This window comes from Neophocaena asiaeorientalis, unplaced genomic scaffold (genome assembly GCF_003031525.2).
Source record: "Neophocaena asiaeorientalis asiaeorientalis breed wild unplaced genomic scaffold, Neophocaena_asiaeorientalis_V1.1 scaffold89, whole genome shotgun sequence".
Classification (NCBI taxonomy): Eukaryota; Metazoa; Chordata; class Mammalia; order Artiodactyla; family Phocoenidae; genus Neophocaena; species Neophocaena asiaeorientalis.
The window spans coordinates 2,123,984-2,145,277 of NW_020172592.1; the positions used below are offsets into that span (position 1 = coordinate 2,123,984).

The following is a 21,294-nucleotide window of genomic DNA, read 5'->3' on the forward strand; positions in this document are numbered from 1 at the left end:
ATTGTTACTGTATAGCCATGAAGAGTTTTGCTAGAGGAAAAGCGTAGAAAGCAAGCAAACCATAGTAAGAGTGATGGGAGAATCACAAATGCAAATTACAAGCCTCCAAAAAAATTTTTATCCAAAGGTTTCCCTTAATGTAATTTTTAAAAATTATATCTCACATATCTAAAGCAATGGGGGCTTCACCCTTCTTGTCGCAGTAGGTATTCTCACAAAGAAAACTGTGATTAGAAAAAGGAGTTGAACAAATGACTGCAATACTTCCCCTTCCCTGGTATCCTGGTCCCCTTCTCCTTTTTTCAGTCTCAAAGACCACTTTCTAGGGTCCATGTACAATATATTTTGCCAACTTATAAAGGTCTGTGATATTTCCTATTGTCCTCAAAGAAATAAACATGCTTTTTCCTACTTTCTAACTCTCAAAAAATGTCATGAAAGACAGTAGGGAATCCACACTGCAGCACACAGAAATCCTCCTCCAGCCAATATCAGAGTGAACTGGGAGTGTATTCCACAACCCCCGAAACCCACAGCAGTACCATAAACTTCTGAGAACGCTTACATTTGCATTCACAGTCATAAAATAAATTAAAAACCTTTGGGAATTAACTACAACTATAACCACACAGCTGTTTTGCTGCTTTGCAAAATTAACTTCACAGTCAAGGCTAGTAATCTTTAGGCCCAGCTCCATATCTAAACAGTTAAATTTCCCATGAACTCAAGCTCTGTCTTTTTCAGCTCAGTGAAGGATTCTTGTGAGTGTCTGGGAATCTATAAACGAAAAGTGGAGACTGCCATCACAGCGGTCATTAAGGGTTGCAGATTCATGTATTTAAAGAGTATATCAAAGCTTCTCCTTTCTTTTGTCATAGTCTATAATAATCTTGATGGTTTTCTTTGAAAAGAAAAAAGCCAGGATTTATGTGTCGGTCTTCTTTTTATCCTAAATGAGTAACATTCAGGATATGAAAGTTGGCTAGTCATCATTTCCCTTTTTGAATTCTTACATTTCAAACACAATACAAACAAGGCAAAAACTTACGACAAGTCCAGATTTTTTTTTGGCGCACAATATTCCACATATGCCGCAAAGAAGAAACTGAAAAGGAAAAGAATAACAATTATTTCATATCCAAAGATAAGAGAACTCCTAGTTTTTAGTTGATAGTTCACTCATGACACTTTCTCCAGGGAAACTTGGACATTTTACATTCCCATCAAAAGCTGAAAAGGAAAATACCTGATTTTAGAATAGTAAGGGATAAAAATGCAAACTCGAATGAAAGTTTTGTGCAAAGTTGATATAGGTGATTGTGGAATTTAAGCAGAACTTGGACCTGTTTTACCGCCAGGCAAAATGATGAAGTAGATGAATTTAGAGTTCTGTTCCTCCTGCCTACTTCCACTGTCTCCTTATCCCTTCCTATTTTCTCGGGAGAAAAGTGGTATGATACATTCATTGGTATGGCTGTATGGTACATTCCTTCATACTAAGTAATTAGAAATCGATGGGCTCTGCTAGAGGAAGGGAATATAACACACATAAAAAGAGAAGGCATCAGACAGGGAGGTGTTTTTTGTGTAGAGATATTCTTTGTACCTCTCAAACTGTGTCAGGTAAAATAGCTGCCTCCTCATTCTACCAGAAATGTCAGAAGAACACAACAGGATGAAGCTATCAGTGGTATGTAATTGCTTGTAAATAAGTACATTGGTGACATAATTGCTTTGCAGAAGCAGCTGCAATAAATCGTCTACCAGTTCCGCACTATTACACATTTTGGTTATCAGAAAGGGGCAAATTGTTTAATTTGGAGAGAAACGTTTAGGGCCATTTGTGCATACTTTTGCTGGAAGTAAACCATATAAGTAAAATAATAAACTCATTAATAAGGGCTTTCAGATTAGCAAAGAAAACTGAATATGGTTAAGCTTGTTTTCATTTGATTTTTCTTTTAAACGTTGCTATCTCAAGTCAGAACTAATAATAAAAGTGGTTTTAACTGAGTATTTTACACATGAATAGATTTTAAAATATACACATCAAAATACTCTAAGGATTATCTGAAATAAGTAATATGCTTGTGGGAAGCACCAACAAAATTTGATTAAAAATAATAGGTAATAAAAATTTACCTTTGCAGGGAACTTTCCATACAGGGGAACAAAATGATTATAAAGCAAGCAATGATGCAGCAAGACACATAAGGGACCACAAAGATATATAAGAATTTGGTATATAATATAGATGACCTTTCAAATTCATGGGGAAAAGATCAGAACTATTTCTTTAATAAACGTAATTGGGACAATTTGTTCATCTTCATCATCTAACATCATACACCAAATGCCTACAAAGCAGTTTGAACATTTAAATGTATAAAAAAAAAATGTGGTAGGAGATGATAAAAGATTTATACGATTTTAGAGAAGTGGGAAGGATTTTCTAAACATAGCAGCAAAGTCACAGACCAAAACGGAAAATACTTACAAATACTAACACATACAATTATAATTTTGTTAGTAAAAAATACCATAACTCTCAAAGGCAAAAAATAAAATTGGGATTATATTCAGAAAGTATATAACAGACAAAGTGCTGACATACTATATAAATAGATCTAACAGAATAATTTTCATACCATAAAACCATGAGCAGATAGAAACTCAGAACTTTATAAAATGTGAATACATGCAGAATTTTCAGAAGCCTTAAAAAGCAACTTCTGAGTGACTACTTCTCACCCCTCTCTGTGTTCTAAGTCTAGATGATCTTGTCCTCACGGACTCTTTCTTACTGATCCCGTCTCAGACCTTTCAAGGTTATGCTCAAGTCATTCCAGTTTGGACCAGTTCCGTGCCTCTCAGTGCTTCCAAGCTCCAAACCAAAGATTCAGCATGTCTTACTCCTGCTTCCCTGACTGACCCATTATTCACCCTGAAAGTCCATTCACCCAGAACTCATTCTTGAAATAATTTGAAAGCAGTGCAGTTTTGTGTTCCTTGGATCTTTTGAAATCTATAAACAATGCCCTTATTTATTCACAACAAAGCCCAAGGGGACCTCAGGACCATAAGCAGAGCTCTCCAACCTAACTGTCCATTCACTTGGTTGGATAAACTAAGTGCAATAAAATTGCTTCTTCCTATTGTACCTCTAAGAACTTTGGGGAGGGGGAAGGTAGAGTAGGAAGGGAATCCTCCAATGTTTTTCCACTCTCAAGCAGGCCTGCAGTGTAAATACTTCTGTTGGGTATCCAAAATCCACACTCCATAGAGAAAACTAACATGAGAAAAAACAGACCCATGTAATGGGAAGTATACAAAATTATGCAATTCTGAGGAGGCTTTAAGGGATCCTGGCTTGAGTTTAGTCATCACAGTTTACAGAAAAGAGTAAAAGAAGCACAAAAAAGCAGTAAATAATCTTTTATTTTATTGGCTAACTTTACCCCAAGTCATAGCACCACAAGGGATCTTAAAAGATGGGAAACGAGCAGTCCAGACAGGTTTAGTGACTTACTCAAGGTCACACATCAAGGTCACAGATCACACATAAAATCTCAGGCTTAAGTGTCTAAGTTAATTTACTTCTAATAATGTAATGGGAATGCTTTTCAAAAGGATTTTTCAGTGTTAGTGCAGACTGCATTATGCTAGCAGATCCGACCATAAGCATTCAATGACACCTCATCATCTATAATTGCACTCTTTACCCTTGCCATTTGTTAATTTTTGTTGTAATAAAAGTAATTATAAGATTAGTTTATTGTATCACAGTCTAAAATTAAGTGTACCTTACTATATAAGGAGTCTGTTATAGTATTTCAAGATACTATTTTTGTTCAACATAACTTTATCCAGGATGCAGAACACTGACCCACATTACAGAAATTATGAAACAAGTGAAAAACAAATTAGTTTTAAAAAAAAAGTAAAACTGATAGCTGGATATCTATACCTCTGTCTCTATCCTGAATTAGGTATACAATTTTACATGAGAAAGTATAATTTTATGTCTGAGAAGGTAGGGAGAATTATTTGCTTAATTTTAATTTTAATCCAGGGAGAATTATTTGCTTTGCTCTTACTAGGAAGTAATATAAATGAAGCAATCTAATGATAGGGCATCAAGGGCAACTATGCAATAAAACTAGTTAAGTCCTCCAAGTGGAATTTGTTTGATTTCAACTTAGATTAAATTCAATAGATAACTAAGGCTGTGACTCATTGTAGAATGAAATGGAGCTGTTATGGACATAGCATTCTAAATTTTGAGTGGATTTTCTTAATGAAAGGTCCATGGAGCCTTCTGCTGTTGCTTAGGAAAGGCTAAAGCAATACCACCTTAACAGTAAGAAAAAGTGAATAAACTACAGACTGATAACTTTTCTAGAAGTGAGCAGGGACAATGGAAAGCTGAGGGTGAGGCACTGACACTGAAAAAGTTCAGGTAACCACAGCCCTCCATTAATGGAATCTGAAGACTTGATGCACCAAAGATAATCATTGTTAACAGTAAAATCAATTCCTCACCAGGATGACTCCACCTTTCACACTAACAGCCTGAAAGTAGATATTAAGATAAAATACAAGATTTTGAAAGAAAAACTTGAATTTGTGCTGTACATTCAGCCAATCTCTCATTTACACAAGAGATTACAAAGAGATGTGCTCATTTGGGCAAAAGAACTGTGGTAGGCTGAATAATGGCTCCCAATATACACACATCCTAATCCCCAGAATCCATGAATGTTACCTTATATGGCAAAAAAGCCTTGGGCAGATGTGATTAAATTAAGAAGCTCAAGATGAGGAGATCATTGTGCTAAATGTAGGATCAGGTAGGTGCTGAATGTAATCACAGGTCCCTTAAGAGGAACACAAGAAGGTCAAAAGAAAGTTATATGAAGACACAGAGACAAAGATATTTGAAGAGGCTACACTGCTGGCTTTGAAGATGGGGGGAGAGAGCCATGAGGCAAACGATGTAGGTGGCCTCTGTAAACTGGAAAGGTAAGGAAATGGGATTCTCCCCGGAGCCTCCGGAAAGAATGCAGCCCTGCAGACCCATTTTAGACTTCTGCCTCCCAGCACTGTGACAGAATAAATTTCTGTTATTTTAAGCCACTAAGTTTATGGTAATTTGTTCTAGCAGCAATAGGAAACTAATACAGGCTTCAAAACATTATTTCACATGACAGTGTCTAAAAGAATTAGAAGCTGTTAAAAGAACTAGAAGTTGTTCTTCAGGAAAACAAACAGGGGAAGACATGAGTTAAGAAAGAAATATAGTAAGTAGCAAGAGCACAAAATAAAGCAAAACAGGAAATATTTTAAATAGAAATGTATTGATTAGAAAAAATAATATCAGTTTAGAATGAATATCCCAGGTGATGTTGGCATGAGAGATGGTGGGTTAGAGTTAAAGAGCATGTAAGTAAAATGTTCTAAGATTCTTGTATCATTTGGCAGAGTACTAGAGGCACTAATGTGCCAGATATTGATAGAAAAGTAGAAGTTTAAATTTGTGCATTAAAATATCAAAGACCAGAAAAATAAAAGTAAGGAGAAAAAAATACAACGACGACGACAAAGATTGAACCAACAGATGTCAGGAAAGTTTGAAAAATGAATGGAAATAAAGTGAAACTATAAAATAAGTTGGTGTAAATAATTTCAGTAATGTAAAGCAATCAGAACACAGGTGAATGTATTCAATTTCTCTAATAATAGGGAGAATAGAGAGAGGGAGAGACACTCTGCTAGGTAAAGAGGAAAAGATTTGTTAAAACTTTCCTAAAATGAATGAAAACCTCTTTCCTTACTGGTTTTCTCTTTCTTTCTCTCTCACTGGTTTTCCCTTTCTCTCAATGTCTCTCTCTCTCTCTCTCTCTCTTTCTCCTTCAGTCCTGACCTAGATGCTAGTTAATGACTTCCTTATTACTATTTCTTTCTGTCCAAGAAGCTTATTTTGCGAAAGGACTAAGAGAAAAAAGGCTATTGTAGAATTTCTATTTAAATTATGTAATGGAAAATTTGGGAATCATGGTTGTAATGGAAGCAGATAAAAGCAATGGTTCTATCAGCTGGCTAGGAGAACAAGAAAGTGCTGGGCAGATGGGATTATGAAAGACAGTGGGCCAATCTTATTTTGAGACAGCTTATTAAAATTTTTCTCACGTAACATTTAACCACCTCAGGGGAATTAATTTTCACTGAAATTCACTAGCCAATTACAGAAGATATACACATTCGAAAATAGAAATGGTACTTTTTTCCCCTTCAAGATAATGAGATGAACCACAAATTGAACTTAATGCTTTGGTAACATTTACTGATTTATACTGTTTCATCAAAATTAATCAGTTTCTTTAAAACATATAGAAAAACCATTAGGAAAACACACAAAAAATAATAAGTGTTGAAAAATTGATTCAAAAGAAATCTCTCTGATTAAAATGGTGTATTTCTCCTTGTACCTGGATTAAAAGTTTGATGATTTGTTTTGTTACCATCAGTTCTTGAATATTTTTACTCTACTTCAATCACCTGTTAAAGAATAATAACTGAAGTCTCTAACAGCATTATTTTGTAGTTTAGCTCACAAAATGCTAGTATGCCAAAGTAGTTCATAGTCTTCCTGATACTGTGCTGATATGATTTTGACTTTCTTACATGACACCTGGCTAGACTCCTAAGGATGTCCTCTCTGTCATGGGCTTCTTTTCTTTTGGGATCCCGTTTCTCTAGTGACTCCAGTATCAGTATCAATTATATGTGTAAAATGAGGAAAGTTTATCAAGTTGGAAAGCCTGTCCGAGGGCAGTGATTCTCAAAGCTGGCTGCTTACTAGCTTTTAAAATTCCTGATTCCGTGGCCAGTTAAGAATCAGGATCTCCAGGCTGGGACTCAGGCATCAATATTTTAATCTTCGCAGGTGACTCCAATGTGCTCTCATGGTCTGGAATTGCACTCAATATGTTCACCTGTGCTTTGCCAGCAGGCCTACTCATTTTAGAGCTCTTCATTGAAGCAGTGATATTCCCCTTAATTACTCTCAGTGAGATACCAACAGATATGAAGCCAAATAAAGTGCTCTTCAAGGGAGAAACACAAAGTCCTTGTTCGTAACATAAGTTCAAAGTGTCAGGGCTGTTTTGGTCTCTAATGGTTCACAGAAATAGAGAGCACTCTTTCATAATTTTTAAGCTTATTCTACCCAGTGTCTTTCGTCATTGCTGATAGATTTTTCTCTTAATAGAAATCCTAATTTTCCCTAAATTTTCTGTGTTTTGTTTCAGTTAACTAGATCTAGAATTGAGCATGATACACTATTATCCGGAAGAATCTAATTTTGTGTTGGGAATTAAGAAAATAGGCATAATAAAGAAACTGATGCAAATAATCATCATTGGAAAAATACTGCAAGGGAATAGGTTGAAATAAAAACATGATCAACAATAAAAACCAAAAAGCTGAATTAACACTTGGGGAAAAGATCTTAACAGACATCTGTCCAAAGAAGATCTAAGGATGGTACATATGGAAAGATATTCACCATCATTTATTGTTAAAAACTCATGAATTTAAACAACAATGAAATACCACTACACAATTATTAGAATAACTAAAATTTAAAATAAACTGGAAATACCAGTTGCTGGTAGTGTGAAACAACGGAAATTTTCATTCATTCCTTATAGGAGTGGAAAATGGTACAGCTACTTTGGAAGACCGCATGGCAGTCCTTACAAAGCTAAACATAGTCTTTCCATATGATCTAACAATTGTGCCTTCAGGTATTTACCCATCTAATTTGCCACGTTACAGCAGTTTTGTTCATCACTGACAAAAACTGGAAGCAACCAAGGTGTCCTTCAATAGGTGAACGGATAAACCAGGTATATCCATACAATGAAATACTATTCAGTGATAAAAAATAAATGAGGTATCAAGATACTCAAAGACATGTATGAAATTTAAATGTATACTGCTAAATGAAAAAAGCCAGTCTAAAAAGTCTGCATACCATATGATTCCAATTATATGACATCCTGAAAAAAGTAAACAAAAGAGACAGTGAAAAGCTCAGTAGTTTCCAGTGTTTGGGGCAAGGTAGAGGAAATTGAATAGGTGACTAGGGGATATTTTTAAGTCAGTGAAACTCTTCTGTATTACATTGTAATTACGGTTACATGACACTACACATTTGTCAAAACTCACAGAACTTCACAGCACAAAGAATAAACCTTAATGCACGCAAATTTAAAAAATCATTTCGAGGGTCATGGAATCACAGGATGGAATGCAGAATGTGACAAAGCAATCTACGGTATAACAATGAATGTATGAAATGGTTTCCCTGAAGGAGGTGAGGGAAAAGATACTGACCTGAGTAAGTAAAGGCAAAAGAAACTGTACATAAGCACCATACTCTGTCGGACAAAGTTGTTTCCTACAGGGTTACTGATTAACAATTCTGATCCTACTATATATGTATACTAAAATTGAACAATTAAATTAAATGGATGATGGACGGTGGGAGACAGGTTTCTTAGTATTGGAGCGTGAGTTTATAGATAAGCATGGGGAACAGCCTAGAATGATCTATATGGTAACAGATTAGCATTGTAGATAGCAGTGTGAAGTAATTTTTAACTTAATATTTATAAATATAGCTACATATAGAACTATTTATAGGTCTGTGAATATATACATTAGTATACACACATTTTCTTGCTGTCAGCTGAGAGGGCCTAGATGTAATGATACTAGTAGCAAAGAACACACCTATCACTCGGCTCTTGATTTCTAAAACTGTCCTCCAGTAAAAGGAATCACAAATCCTTAAAGAAATGTGTGTTCCTTGGAATGCAGCAGAAAATATATGATATGGACTAGGAGCATACTATAGTGTCAGAAAGTATGGAGATGCTCAAAAAACAAACAAAAAACCCACACTGATTGAGGTTTGTCAGAGGGATACAGAGGCCAATTGAAAGAGCTCCCAATGATTAAACCTGGAACAATTTGAGCAGCAAAATAAATAAAATAGTATTAGATTGTGACCAATGAGTAAAATAAATATTCATGGGGCCATACTGATATAAATAAATGATTGGATAAATAAGTACATAAATAACTATGGAGAAGAGACAAATCTATGCAGAAAAATTCCAAATATTTTATGTAGATACCTCACTCTCAGAGAGGTGTGGTCCACTCCCTAAGTGTGGTCCACACATAAAGACTTCCTTCCAAAGAGTATTATATGAAAAGGGGGGAAAAAAGAGTAACTTAGAGGAGAGATCTAACAAACACTACCTCAGCCAGGTGACCATGGTCAACACCAGCAGCAATAAGTCATGTACATAATCAGTATGCCCACTATCACTACTTTTGTTGAATACTGGAATGGAGCTACTACACAACTAGACAATGCAATTGGATAGGAGAACGAAATTAAAGGTATTAAAATTGGAAAAGAGGAGTTAAAACTATCATTGTTTGCAGACAGTATGATTAACTCATGAAATTTCCAAGAGAATCAACTCTAACATTCACTGCAAAAAATAAGATGATTTAGTAAGGTAGCAAGGCACAAATTAATATATGGAAACTAATAAATTAAGGTAGACAAACAACATCCTACTGGAGGCTGTAAGGGAAGAAATCCCATTTTCAATAATAATAAAATTCTTAAAAATACATTTATAATACAAGTTTTAATGAATAAAATAAACCCTAAAAACATTAATAAATAAGGTAATAGAATATTTTTACAAATGGAAAAATACATGATCTTGGATAAAAAGCTTTAACGTAAAAAATATGCTAGTACTTTCTAATCTGTTAATTTAACATAATTCAATAAAAACAACAAAAGGATCAATTTTTTAACTGGAAACATGATCCAAAAGTTAATATAAAAGAATACCTAAACTTTGTCAGTAAAACTCTGGCAAAGATGAGCAATGAGGGTGAATGTTAGCATCAGATATCAAAACATATTACAAACCCTCAACAATTAAAACAGAATGACATTGACACATGAACAGAAAAACTGAACAGAAGAATAGAATTATAAAACCTAGAAATAGACAGAATGTATATGAAATTTAGTATATAATAAAATGTCATCTCTAAACATTTATGAAAAACAGACTATTTTGTTAGTGGTGTTTGGACATCTGTGTATCCATTTGGAAAAAGAAATGAAACTAGATATATACACTTTATACTATATGACAGGGTAATAGCCTAATGTATTAATGATTTAAATTTAAAACTAAATCATAAAAATACTAGAAGAGGAATTCTTTTATTACTTTGAAGTTACAAAGTCCATGAAATAAAAGACTGATTTGTTCAAAAATTAAAACACGAAAATAAGCAAAAAATTGCTACATGGCAGAAAATTACGAACAAGTTTAAAGTGACAAACTGGGAAAAATAACCAGATTGTCATACATTGCTTGTGGAAAGATAAATTGAAACAGACTCTACTGAGAAGAACTTGTCAACAATTATCAAAATTTTATATATGTATGCATATATATTATACACACACATATACATATACAAGCATATCTGTATATCTCATTTGCCTCAGTAATCCTGCATCTGAGAATTTATCAGATATAGCTGCAAGTGTGCAAAACAATCTATGTGTCAAATTATTTATTTTAGCACTGTTAGCAACAATACAAGAGGAGCAATCTCAACTGTCAGTAGAGAGTTGACTAAATTCAATGGACTTCTCTGCATCTATTAAAAACATGTGAGAATGTTCTCTATACACTGATATGGAAAGTTCTCTACCATATATAGTTAAACGAAAAAAGCAAGATGCAATATGGTGTATGTAATAAACTACTTTTTGTATAAAAAGACAAGAAATATTAATAATCTATGGACATATTTGCCCTTACACACATAAGGTAATTCTGGAAAAACATGTAAGAAACATAGAGTAGAGTGATTATGTGGGCTGGAGAACTGATGCCAGCTGGATAAAGGAGACTAGACTCTTCGTTGAATACTTTTGGTTATTTATTTTTAAGCCATGTACAGGTGTTACCTATTCAAAAAGTTAAATGAGTAGCCCCCTATTTGCTCAAGGCCAAATTATTAGTGAGGTATTAGGAAAGAATAGCCCATGAAGATTCATCCTTACTAGAGAATGACTTCCGTCTTGTGACTAAGCAGCCAAGATAAATAGATATATAGATTGGTGAATGACTCAAAGTTCCATGCCTCTTGTGAGTATTAAAAAAAAAAAAAACTAACAAAAACTCCCCAATCTATATGTTTTCAGAATGCATATTTGGAAAGGAGGATGGCAGCCCATATTCTGGAGCCAAGGAGCTGTGCTAGTCTCTCTTCAATCACAGCACTAAGGCCATCATTTGCTTGCTTTTACGCAAGGCTGGTTTTGCCTGGTGAACTGAGTTTGGAACCTGCTATGGTCAGAGCTTTCAGGCACAAATCCAAAAGTGCCACAGAATAATTTACAAGAATTGGGTTCAGTCCTTTAGAAATTAATGGAGCCGATCATGGATAATTGTGATTGAAGGCTGAATGTGGTTTTATTCTCAGTTAAGTATAACGAATCATAAACCACTATATATTAAAGTAGATGCAGCTTCACCTTCAACGACCATCATCTTTCATCTTTATTTAGAAAAGGTTTTGCAGTTCTACACATTCATAATGGTAGCGGAAATAAACCTTTTATTTTGCAAAGCATTTTGATATTCTCTCAACCCTGCAGAAGAAAAATGGATTGAAAAAAGGGAATTTTGGGCTTCCCTAGTGGCGCAGTGGTTGAGTGTCCGCCTGCCGATGCAGGGGACACGGGTTCGTGCCAAGGTCCGGGAAGATCCCACATGCCGCGGAGTGGCTGGGCCCGTGAGCCATGGCCGCTGAGCCTGCGCGTCCGGAGCCTGTGCTCCGCAACGGGAGAGGCCACAACAGGGAGAGGCCCGCGTACCGCAAAAAAAAAAAAAAAAAGGGAATTTTGCTCCGTGTTGGACAAGTAAATGAAGAAAAGAAATAATGGAGCAAAAGAACAGTTTTGAACCTCATATTACTACAAAAATGGAATTGAATGTGTTATTTCATTTGCCATTACTGGTACTCTTAGGGTGAGAGATCTATTTTTATATCCAACTTTGCCATATCTCCTCAGAGAAAGCTGTGCTGTTGAAATAAAGTTTCTAGATGACATAATGGAATTTCGAACTGAATGAATGAATTAGTAGATGGATGCATTAATGTATTTACAGTATGCATGGGGAAGGGCAGAAGTTAATGAAATTTAGCCAATTCCAAGACATAACTGGGTGCAATTAGTCTTTTCACTGAATAAAATCGAATTAATTTTTGTTTTTATGAAACACTCATGATTGATCAGATGAGGTTAATTCTCTTATCAATGGTAGCATTTGAAAACCTCAGATGCTCTTGAGATGTCAGCATAAGTAGACATTTCAACAACAAAACAAACGAACAAAAACACTGAAAAAGATAGTACCTTGGCACTAAGTGATAATTGCCAGAAGTTTCTTTTTAAAGATGAGAAGTAAAAAAAAAAAAAAAAAAAAAATGAGAAGTAGCTTCCCAAACTAGAAAACGTTGTGTTCTTTTTTTAAAAAAAATGTTTAACTTTTTTTACTGTTGTATAATTGACATATAACATTACATGAGTTTGTGTTCTTAGTTCTGTGAGAGAGAAAATGATCTGGGAAAGTAACCAATGAGTATATATCCCAGGTGTTGATTCATTTTCTCTCAGAACCCCAAGCTTGGCTTCAGAATAGACCCAGAATAGTTTTTTTCCCCTTTGGTGAAATTAGAAGTCGGGCAGTGTCTTAGTACTCTCATCTGAATGCTATTACCTACTATCCGCTGGTCTGATCTACAGTAAACTGTTCTGAGTGATAATAATGTAATTCCCCCTTTAATCACCCTTCAACCTTGATGCACACTATTCCAATTCCATTCAGAAATTTGCTCCTGGAAGAAATCCAGACGCTTTTCATTCAGTCAAGATCAAATAATGTAAACACAATCAAAGGACATCACAAAAAGCTTCAGGACATCAAATTATGAGAATACAATTTCTTTTTAAAAACATAGGTCAATTGTTTTGTTAACTCTGTGGTTCTTTTAAGTCTTCTTGTACTACACCTGGCAAGCCGAGCACGTCTGAAAGCAGACATTCTAAAGCAAGGAGGGTACCTCATTTTCTGATTATAAGCAGTGGGATGTGCTGAAATGGCTATGACTAAATGGAGGTAATTACTATCTTCATGTGTTCCTTCTGGGGAAAAAGAGAATACTATGGCAGGCAGAGTAGCATCCATAAGAACAGCTCCATCAAACCTTAGGGCTTATGCCTCAATTAAAATAATCCTGACTTTATGTCCTCTACTTAAAATTCTTTGTTAAGATCTCTCTCAAAATAAAGGGAGCTCTCCCCATCTGAGGACGTATGTTTCACATAATAGTCCCATCTGAATATGTATCCAGCCAGTTTCAAGTAACAAGATTTCCCCCAACACTCTTCCGATTTAGGCAGTGTGTAAAAGCTGCTCACGCTACATCCCTTTTTCTTCTCCAAGAACAGTCTTTGAGAATACGCTTTTGGTGGTCTTAACAACTGGACCCCCTTTAGCCGAAATGAATGAGTTACAAAGTACTGACTAGAATTTTTCCAAGAATAACAACCACAAACCATTTTTATCATAATGACATGGAGATAATTGTTATAAGTGCAGTCATGAGCCCCTCTTGAATCAAATGTTGGTGGTGTAGGGTTCAAGAATCTGCATCTTGGATAAATTCCAAGGTAACTGTTAATGCTTCCTATAATTTGAGAACCTTAGCTGTAGAATCAAAGGAATGATTTAACTCTAGTTTGGCTTAGATGAGCTGGCCCTACCAGGAACTGGCCACCTATGGAGCCTAGCATAGGAGTAGTAGTCCCGAAGGGAGCAGTAATGGATGTCTAATATAAGACTCTGAAGACTCCCTAGGCTTATATGGTCAACCAATCTTCTTCTCTTTCCTGAAGGGTTTAAACTCTCATAGAAAACATGTCTGTTTCCATTCCCAGGTGTTAAGTCAGTTGTCAGAAGAACTCTAGCAGAAGAGTCTTTTATTCATACATATCGGCAGCCACAGAGGAAAAGAAGTTGATATTGCTTTCTCTGGATCCTATTGGAGATACTTTATGCCTTTGCTTATCTTTGGCAGACTCACTTCTCACATCAAGAAATGGTGGTGGGCTTCCCTGGTGGCGCAGTGGTAGAGAGTCCGCCTGCCGATGCAGACGACACGGGTTCGTGCCCCGGTCCGGGAAGATCCCACATGCCGCGGAGCAGCTGGGCCCGTGAGCCATGGCCGCTAGGCCTGTGCTCCGCAACGGGAGAGGCCACAGCAGTGAGAAGCCCGCGTACCCAAAAAAAAAAAAAAAAAAAGGAAAGGGGGTATTTTGGGGCTTTTAAGGTCTTTTAAGCTTTTTTTTTTTTCTCTGTTTCCCATGATGATGATTCATTTCTGGTGATCAGAACACCTAGACTGAAGCAAAGGTGGGGCTCTCAGTATTCCACAGAGAGCCTCGAGAATTGCCTTTTTACAGGGCATTAACAAAAGGGAAGTTTTCTTGCCCAACTTTCTCTGTCTCCCTGTCTCTTTTAATAGAGTCTGGAGCAGTTGATTAGTCTTGTGAAATAAACACAGAAAATTTTATTTTCACTCTGTGGTTCAGTATTATAATTTATATTACTTAGCCAGGCTTTCTCTGATTGCTCCAGTTCTTATAATGAATATTTTAGATCAGGAAGGAAATTACAGTTTTCTTCCTGAATATATTTATGCCAGAGCTTGTCAGTATACATAATAGGACTATGAAAATCAGAAGATTGGAAAGGGTGAACTAGAATAAGGTGTTTCTCTAAACCATGGGTAACCAATGAGTTGCACAGCACTATTTATAACTCGCCTGACATTTCTAAGGGTGAAGTGTCCCTTCTCTCCACATACCTATTTAATTAACTTTAAACTCGTTTTAAATGCCGGCAACCACCTTTCCTGTACCTGGTTCAATCTGATTCGCAGAGAGCCCTAAAACGTTGACAAGGTAAATAGGGAGATTTGTACATCAATTCTCAAAAGAGGTCATTAGAAAACATAAAACTGAAAATCGATTATAAACTTCTCATTGCCTAAAAAATTTTAAGTACGATCTTACAGAACATGAATCAGGCTATTAAAACTAGTAGTAGACTAGGAAATGAATCTGGAGAGTGAGGTTTTTGAAGACCAAATTTTGGAAGGAATCATTGTAATTGAAGTGCAATAGTGAAGAAGATTTATAAACTTAAGCTAATAAAAAGCCCAGGGAAGATGCTGCGTTTCTGAATTGTTTCAGAAGAACTCTGAATGATGGTTTCTGAGCTTCATTGATTTATGCTATAAATGGGATGGCTTTCGGCTTTCTCTGGATAAGGAAGGCCATCATAAAATAATTTTGAACCCTTATTCCAGCCTTCCCTTGATTCATTTCTTTATTACTCAGAAACTTTATTATGCCAGTAGTGGCACACACACTCACACGTCTTTGTAGTATTATAAGACGATACGACTGTGAATAAAAAATAACTTAAACTCTCAACACAGCCAGACAATAAGTGTTGGCTCTTAAAGAAGCAGAAAAATTAAGCCTGACAGATTTTCTATTTCCTGGATTTAAGGTGTGCTTTTACTGAAAACCCCACAAAGATTACAGGAAGAAATAATAATGTGGCAAAAAGAAATAATTGTGGAACATAAAAAAAAAACACTTGGGTTATAGTCTTTGGAGAAAATATTAAATGCTGCACTCTCCATCAATATTCTTCAGCTCAAAGACTATTTGCCTTACTGGAAGGAAGTTTTTAAGATGTCTTAGCAGATGAACCTTTATCCTCATCATCCAGTCTCTTTATTTTGATTCCTGTTAAAGAACCCCGAATGGAAACAGTTTCTCAAGTATTCTGTTGGTATAAATTCTCAAATTTCCATAGTTTACTTTTTCAGAAGTTCGCAACACTTACTATTTGGGCTCTCTCTCCCAGTATTTCTGGGAAGGCTGAAAAAACTCCTTAATATTTCCATTTTGTGGATGGAGGAATTAAGATGTCAAAAAAAATCACATAGCAAGTCAGTGGCAGAAGTTCAATGAAAACTGAAAACTGGGGTTCCCATATCATTGGTTTTTGTGCACTCCACCCTACTTCATATTAGCTCTAAGTATATTAGAAGCACCTTGTCAAAAAGATTCTTTTTAATAGACAAGGCATAAAATGTCCCCAGTGGAAAGCTTTTTTAGGAAAATCTCCCTGGTAGGAAGGACAGCTATATAAGTATGACTATCACCTTAGCTTTAACCTTCCCCTATAAGTTTTTTATCTTTTTCCTCAATGCCACTATCATACTTAGCTTGAGGTTCCCAGCTACATCTGCAGCTCAGTTGTAAATAAAACCTAGCATAAAATAAATTCCTTTCTATTATCCCCTCAACACAACTAAAATAAGCTGATGTTTTCAAAAGAACTTGATAAAAAAACAAAGGGATACAAAAGCAAAATTAACAAAGCAATTGTAAGATGCATGGAAATGGTCCCCTTCCCGGTGCATTACTCATTTAATATGCAGGCTGTGTTCCATCCCACATCCTGTTTGAAGGACCCCATACTGATGATTCCAAAAGGATATCAAGTCTTAGGAGAAAAGGGGCCAGAGGCCACTTCTGTGGTCATCTGCTCCCAATTGAAATCATTCTTTGGAGTATTATGTGAATTGATTTAATAAAAATGGTGACTCTTTTGCATTTCATTCTGATTTCTATTCAGATTTTTTAAAATCAAATAACTCAGAGGATCTTTATTTTTATTTCTTTTAAAGTGCTGAGACCACTAAAATATCTGTCCATGACATTGCATGATTGCTGAAAAATAAACTATTTTTTTTAGCTTATTTGAACTTAAATAACAGGTACATTTTGTGCTGCAGTATACACATATTCATAGGGTGAAGCTAGTATTATCCAAAATTCTGGTGTTTAGCCTATCTGGGAAATGGGCATAGCATAAAATGTTGCCTATTATTTTTAGATTTAAATTCTAGAACCAAGAATAATGGATAGGAGTTACATGAATGAAGATTTCCACTCATTACCAGAAAAATCTTTCCGATGAACAGACCTGTCCACAAAGTAGCTTAGGCTTCCTCATAAAATTAATGAGGTCCCTTTGGAAATGTTTGGGAGTGACTGAATGACCACCTCTTGGGATGCAGAGGACCGGTTGGTACAGTTTGGACAAGGGGTTAAAGTAGGATCCTATGAAATATACTGACATTTTAGTTGAGAGTAATATACCACATGGCTAGATGATCAATTTTCAAAGAACTGGAGTTCAGTGACAAACATGTGGCACCATGCTCTCACTCTGATGAAAGAGAAGACATACATTTTAGGGTCCTCAGGGTCCTGAGCTATTTATTGTCATGACCATTAATTACCTCAGCAGGAAAGAAGGACTGCCAGATCTAGATTTAGAATTTAGAGGGTTTCTTCATTCCTGTGTTCCCAGCCTAGTTCTCTTTGGAGCTAGACAAATCACAGAACGTCCCTATCATGCATGGTTGGCAAAGTTTGTTGTTGTAGGGATTTTACCTTCTTAGCTTGAACCTCTTTAGGGTTGGGTTGAATGATATTAGTACTAATTGCTAGGACAATAAATATTTATTTAGGATTAGGGAAGGGAAATGTAGTATAAGAGTCATAGTAATAAAAGAACATGCTAACATTTATGGAGCACTTGCTGGATACCAGCCTCTGGGCTAAACATTTTACATATATCATCTAATTGAGTCTTCACGGTCACCTAAGAAAACTGATCCTATGACCAACATTTTTTCTCCCACATCACACAGCTGGTATGTGGCAGAACTCAAACACCTATCTTTCTAACTCTAGAGACTGAACTACATTAGGATTTTCCAATCATGATTTTACCCCAACTCGGTCAGCATTCATTGCAGTTATATTTCTTTTTTCTTTCTGTACTGGAGAAAGCCCTTGGGACAGCCATCAAAATAAGCCTTAAGTTTTCTCCTTGGACAGGAAGATATTTTGGAAGTGTGGTAATAGAAATCAAAGACAGCTGGGCATTTAATGAAGCTCAGCTTTTGAGTGGTTATGATGCAATAGGAAGGGATGAAATAAATTCAGGTCCACGGGGAATTACTAAATTGTGATAACGGAGCTTTCCCCCCTAAAGGCTATTGGATTCTTGTCTCTGAAGAAATATTTTTCTACCACTTGATGGCAGTAGCTACCAATTGATTTACAGGGTTGTTTTTCAATTTACAACAGAAATACTGGTCTTTAGCTGGGAGTGATTTGTTAAAAATTTCTCCCTTCAAGTAATTAACCTTTTCATGTAATGCATTTACTTCTACCAGTTCTTCTCCCATGTAGCTTTATGATAGTGATGATGATGTCTTGGATGTTATTTGGATGCCCTCCTGCCTCTCCTAAGTTAAAGTCCTTTGATTCCCTTTAGAATAAAGACTATACGTAATTACTATAGAGAAGCTTCGTCCATTCAGCCTTATGGTTTTCAAGGTATTTATCGTGTAGCTGGCCAAAACAGGGTGATGACAGAGCTAGGTAAGAATGCATAGGAGGGCTTATCAAAACATAAGTGGAAGGAGACTTATAATCATTGACTTATTGAGTATTAACTTATCCACATTTAAAATAATCAAGGAACTTCAAGCATGTCGTTTCGATCCACCAAACCAGTCCATTTTACAGAAGAAGAAACTGAGGTTGAGAAAAATATAAGTGATCTTGTCCAAGATATGCTTGGATGGTATATAAAGTTAATGAATGGCAGCATCAGGATTCAGATTCAGAACTGGCTGCCTCTGCAGCATGCATACTCTCCACTGTCTCATGCTGACTCTGATAATGGTATTATCATGTCTAAGGAAAGAAGCAGTTATGAAAGACTTCTAATTTTCAAGCTCAAAAGGGAATATCAAAATTCTAAAGACCCTCAACTCTCTGATGTAGAGATAAGAAATCAGTTTATAGGATAAAGAAGACAATTTGAAGCCAGGTAGAAAGTTGGAGCGGTCTACTAAAGGCAAATCTATTTTATGAGGTGTAGATAATATTAATCTTTAGTAACTGTATGAAACTATCTAAAAGCAGAGGACTGGACCAAAGAGCTAAAATTTAGTCTTTAAAATTGTGTTTACTTTGAATATGTTAGGTCATGAAGAAATGCATTAACACTGTTTTAACAAAACAGTGGAATGCAAAACTTCATGCACACTGTTTATATTGCAAAAATTATTATTTTCGTACAAAGTTAAGGCAATATACCACAATACAGACACTGACTATCTCTGAGTGCTGGAATCATTGGTGATTTCAATGGCATTTTTGTTCTTTTGTATTTTCCCAATTCTCTACAGTAAACTTATGCAAAATGATAGGATATTTCACTTAGTATTTCCAGAACTTTGTTCTGATCACACCACATAAGGCTTAGCCTATGGCTTTAGCATTTAGAGGAGTTAATGAATATGAAAAAGACGGAAAGTAAGACAGCAGAGGCAACCCTTCTTTAAAACAGAGAAGGATCTACTTACAAAGTACAATATGGAAAGAGCTAATCAAAATACTTCCCTCCTTGGCTTTAAGTTCCCACCATGTGAATGACATATTTGAATTAAGTTACAAAATCCCAAAGGGCATCCATTTAAATTCTAACTTACAACTTGGGTGGGTTTTACATGCAAAAATTAGTTTCCATATGGGGAAAACACCATTTTCGTGTTTTATGTATATGTCAGAACCCTTGATAATAATCCAGAGCAGTGTCATTCACGTGGTGGGAACTTAAAGCCAAGGAGAGAAATATTTTGATTAGCTCTTTCCATATTATACTTTATAAGTAGAAACTTCTCTGTTTTTAAGAGAAGGACTTAACACCATTTTCTTGTTTTATGTATCTGTCAGACCCTCGGTAATAAAACAGAGAGTTCTGTTTTCGGTGAAAGGGAAGGTCACGGCTTTTTGTGAGTTAGCCTTGTGTTTCTTAACAACTCCTCCAAATTCTTCTTTCATTTATCCTCCTGCTGCTTCCAAGTAAAGAACACTTACAAACAATTCCTCCAACTTACTGGGGCTAAGCTCAGTTTGTTGCACTGAAAATTAGGATGTTAGTGAATCATATAGTCATAATGTACCCAACCAATATCACTCTATTACTTGCTTTCCTTGTTTGACAAGAGTGTTTACAGTTTTGGATCAATCTGCTCCATCAAAAGAGTCAGCCTTCTTCATCTTTAAGTAACTCTGACTGTCGGAGAGTTCTTTCTTTCATTAAGCCTGAAGCCTTAATCCTGTGGTATCTGCCCATCATCCACAATTTAGGACAAGGACACTGTTAACCCTGTGTTTTCTCTAGGGCAAACATGCCCTGGTTTCTCAGCCATCTTCATGATCACTCTCTCCTGAACGCTGTGGTGTCCTCTGTCAGCAATGGAACTGCCTGGAAAGCAAATCAATAAATTGGCAGACCTTCTTTTATCCAGAAGATTTCTTTCTAGCAGATTTCCAGATCGTTGATGTCTCTAATCATCATTATGTCTGGTCCACCCTCCCTACAGATATTTCTATCTCAGAAGAATGAACACATATCAGTCTTAAACTGGTGGAACTTTGCTGTTGGGTGATAGATACTTTCAAACAGTGCCCCTCTGGTGTTCTTTGTCTATTACAGGCCATTCTCTACTTTCAAACAGGACAAGAGAGATTAAAATATATGGGGTCTACAATGTTTAGCAGTCTATAAACAAACACGATCCATTATCCAGTTCTTTTCCTTTACGGATAGTTCTATACTTTACAGAACTCAATACAATTAACATCATTCCCTCAGAAATAAAGTGAGGCCTGCACAGTTTATAACCAAAATACTGTTTCAGAATCTCTGAAGGAGAAGAAATTGTGCATTATGCTCTTTTTAAATATTTGTTATAGAGCTTATAATTTCCCAATGCTCATTTCCTTGAACAGTGTTTTGTTTCCAAAGGTGTCTGTGAGAAGTAACTGTAATACTTGGGACAAATTGAGGGGGATGGTGAAAAATGGAATGCAATTTTAAGCTTGACCCTGATTTCTGGAGGAAAAAATAACAAGAGCATCTAATTACAGGA

General features: G+C 35.9%; 1 protein-coding gene across 1 annotated transcript in view; it reads right to left on the bottom strand.

The window, feature by feature from the left end:
* The window catches only part of TMEM196 (transmembrane protein 196), a 51,601-nt gene that overhangs the window by 7,401 nt on the left and 22,906 nt on the right, over nt 1-21,294 (bottom strand). The window contains exon 2 of the mRNA XM_024738491.1: nt 1,049-1,105. Within this exon, the coding sequence (XP_024594259.1) occupies nt 1,049-1,105 (57 nt within the window). The remainder of the gene's footprint in view (nt 1-1,048; nt 1,106-21,294) is intronic.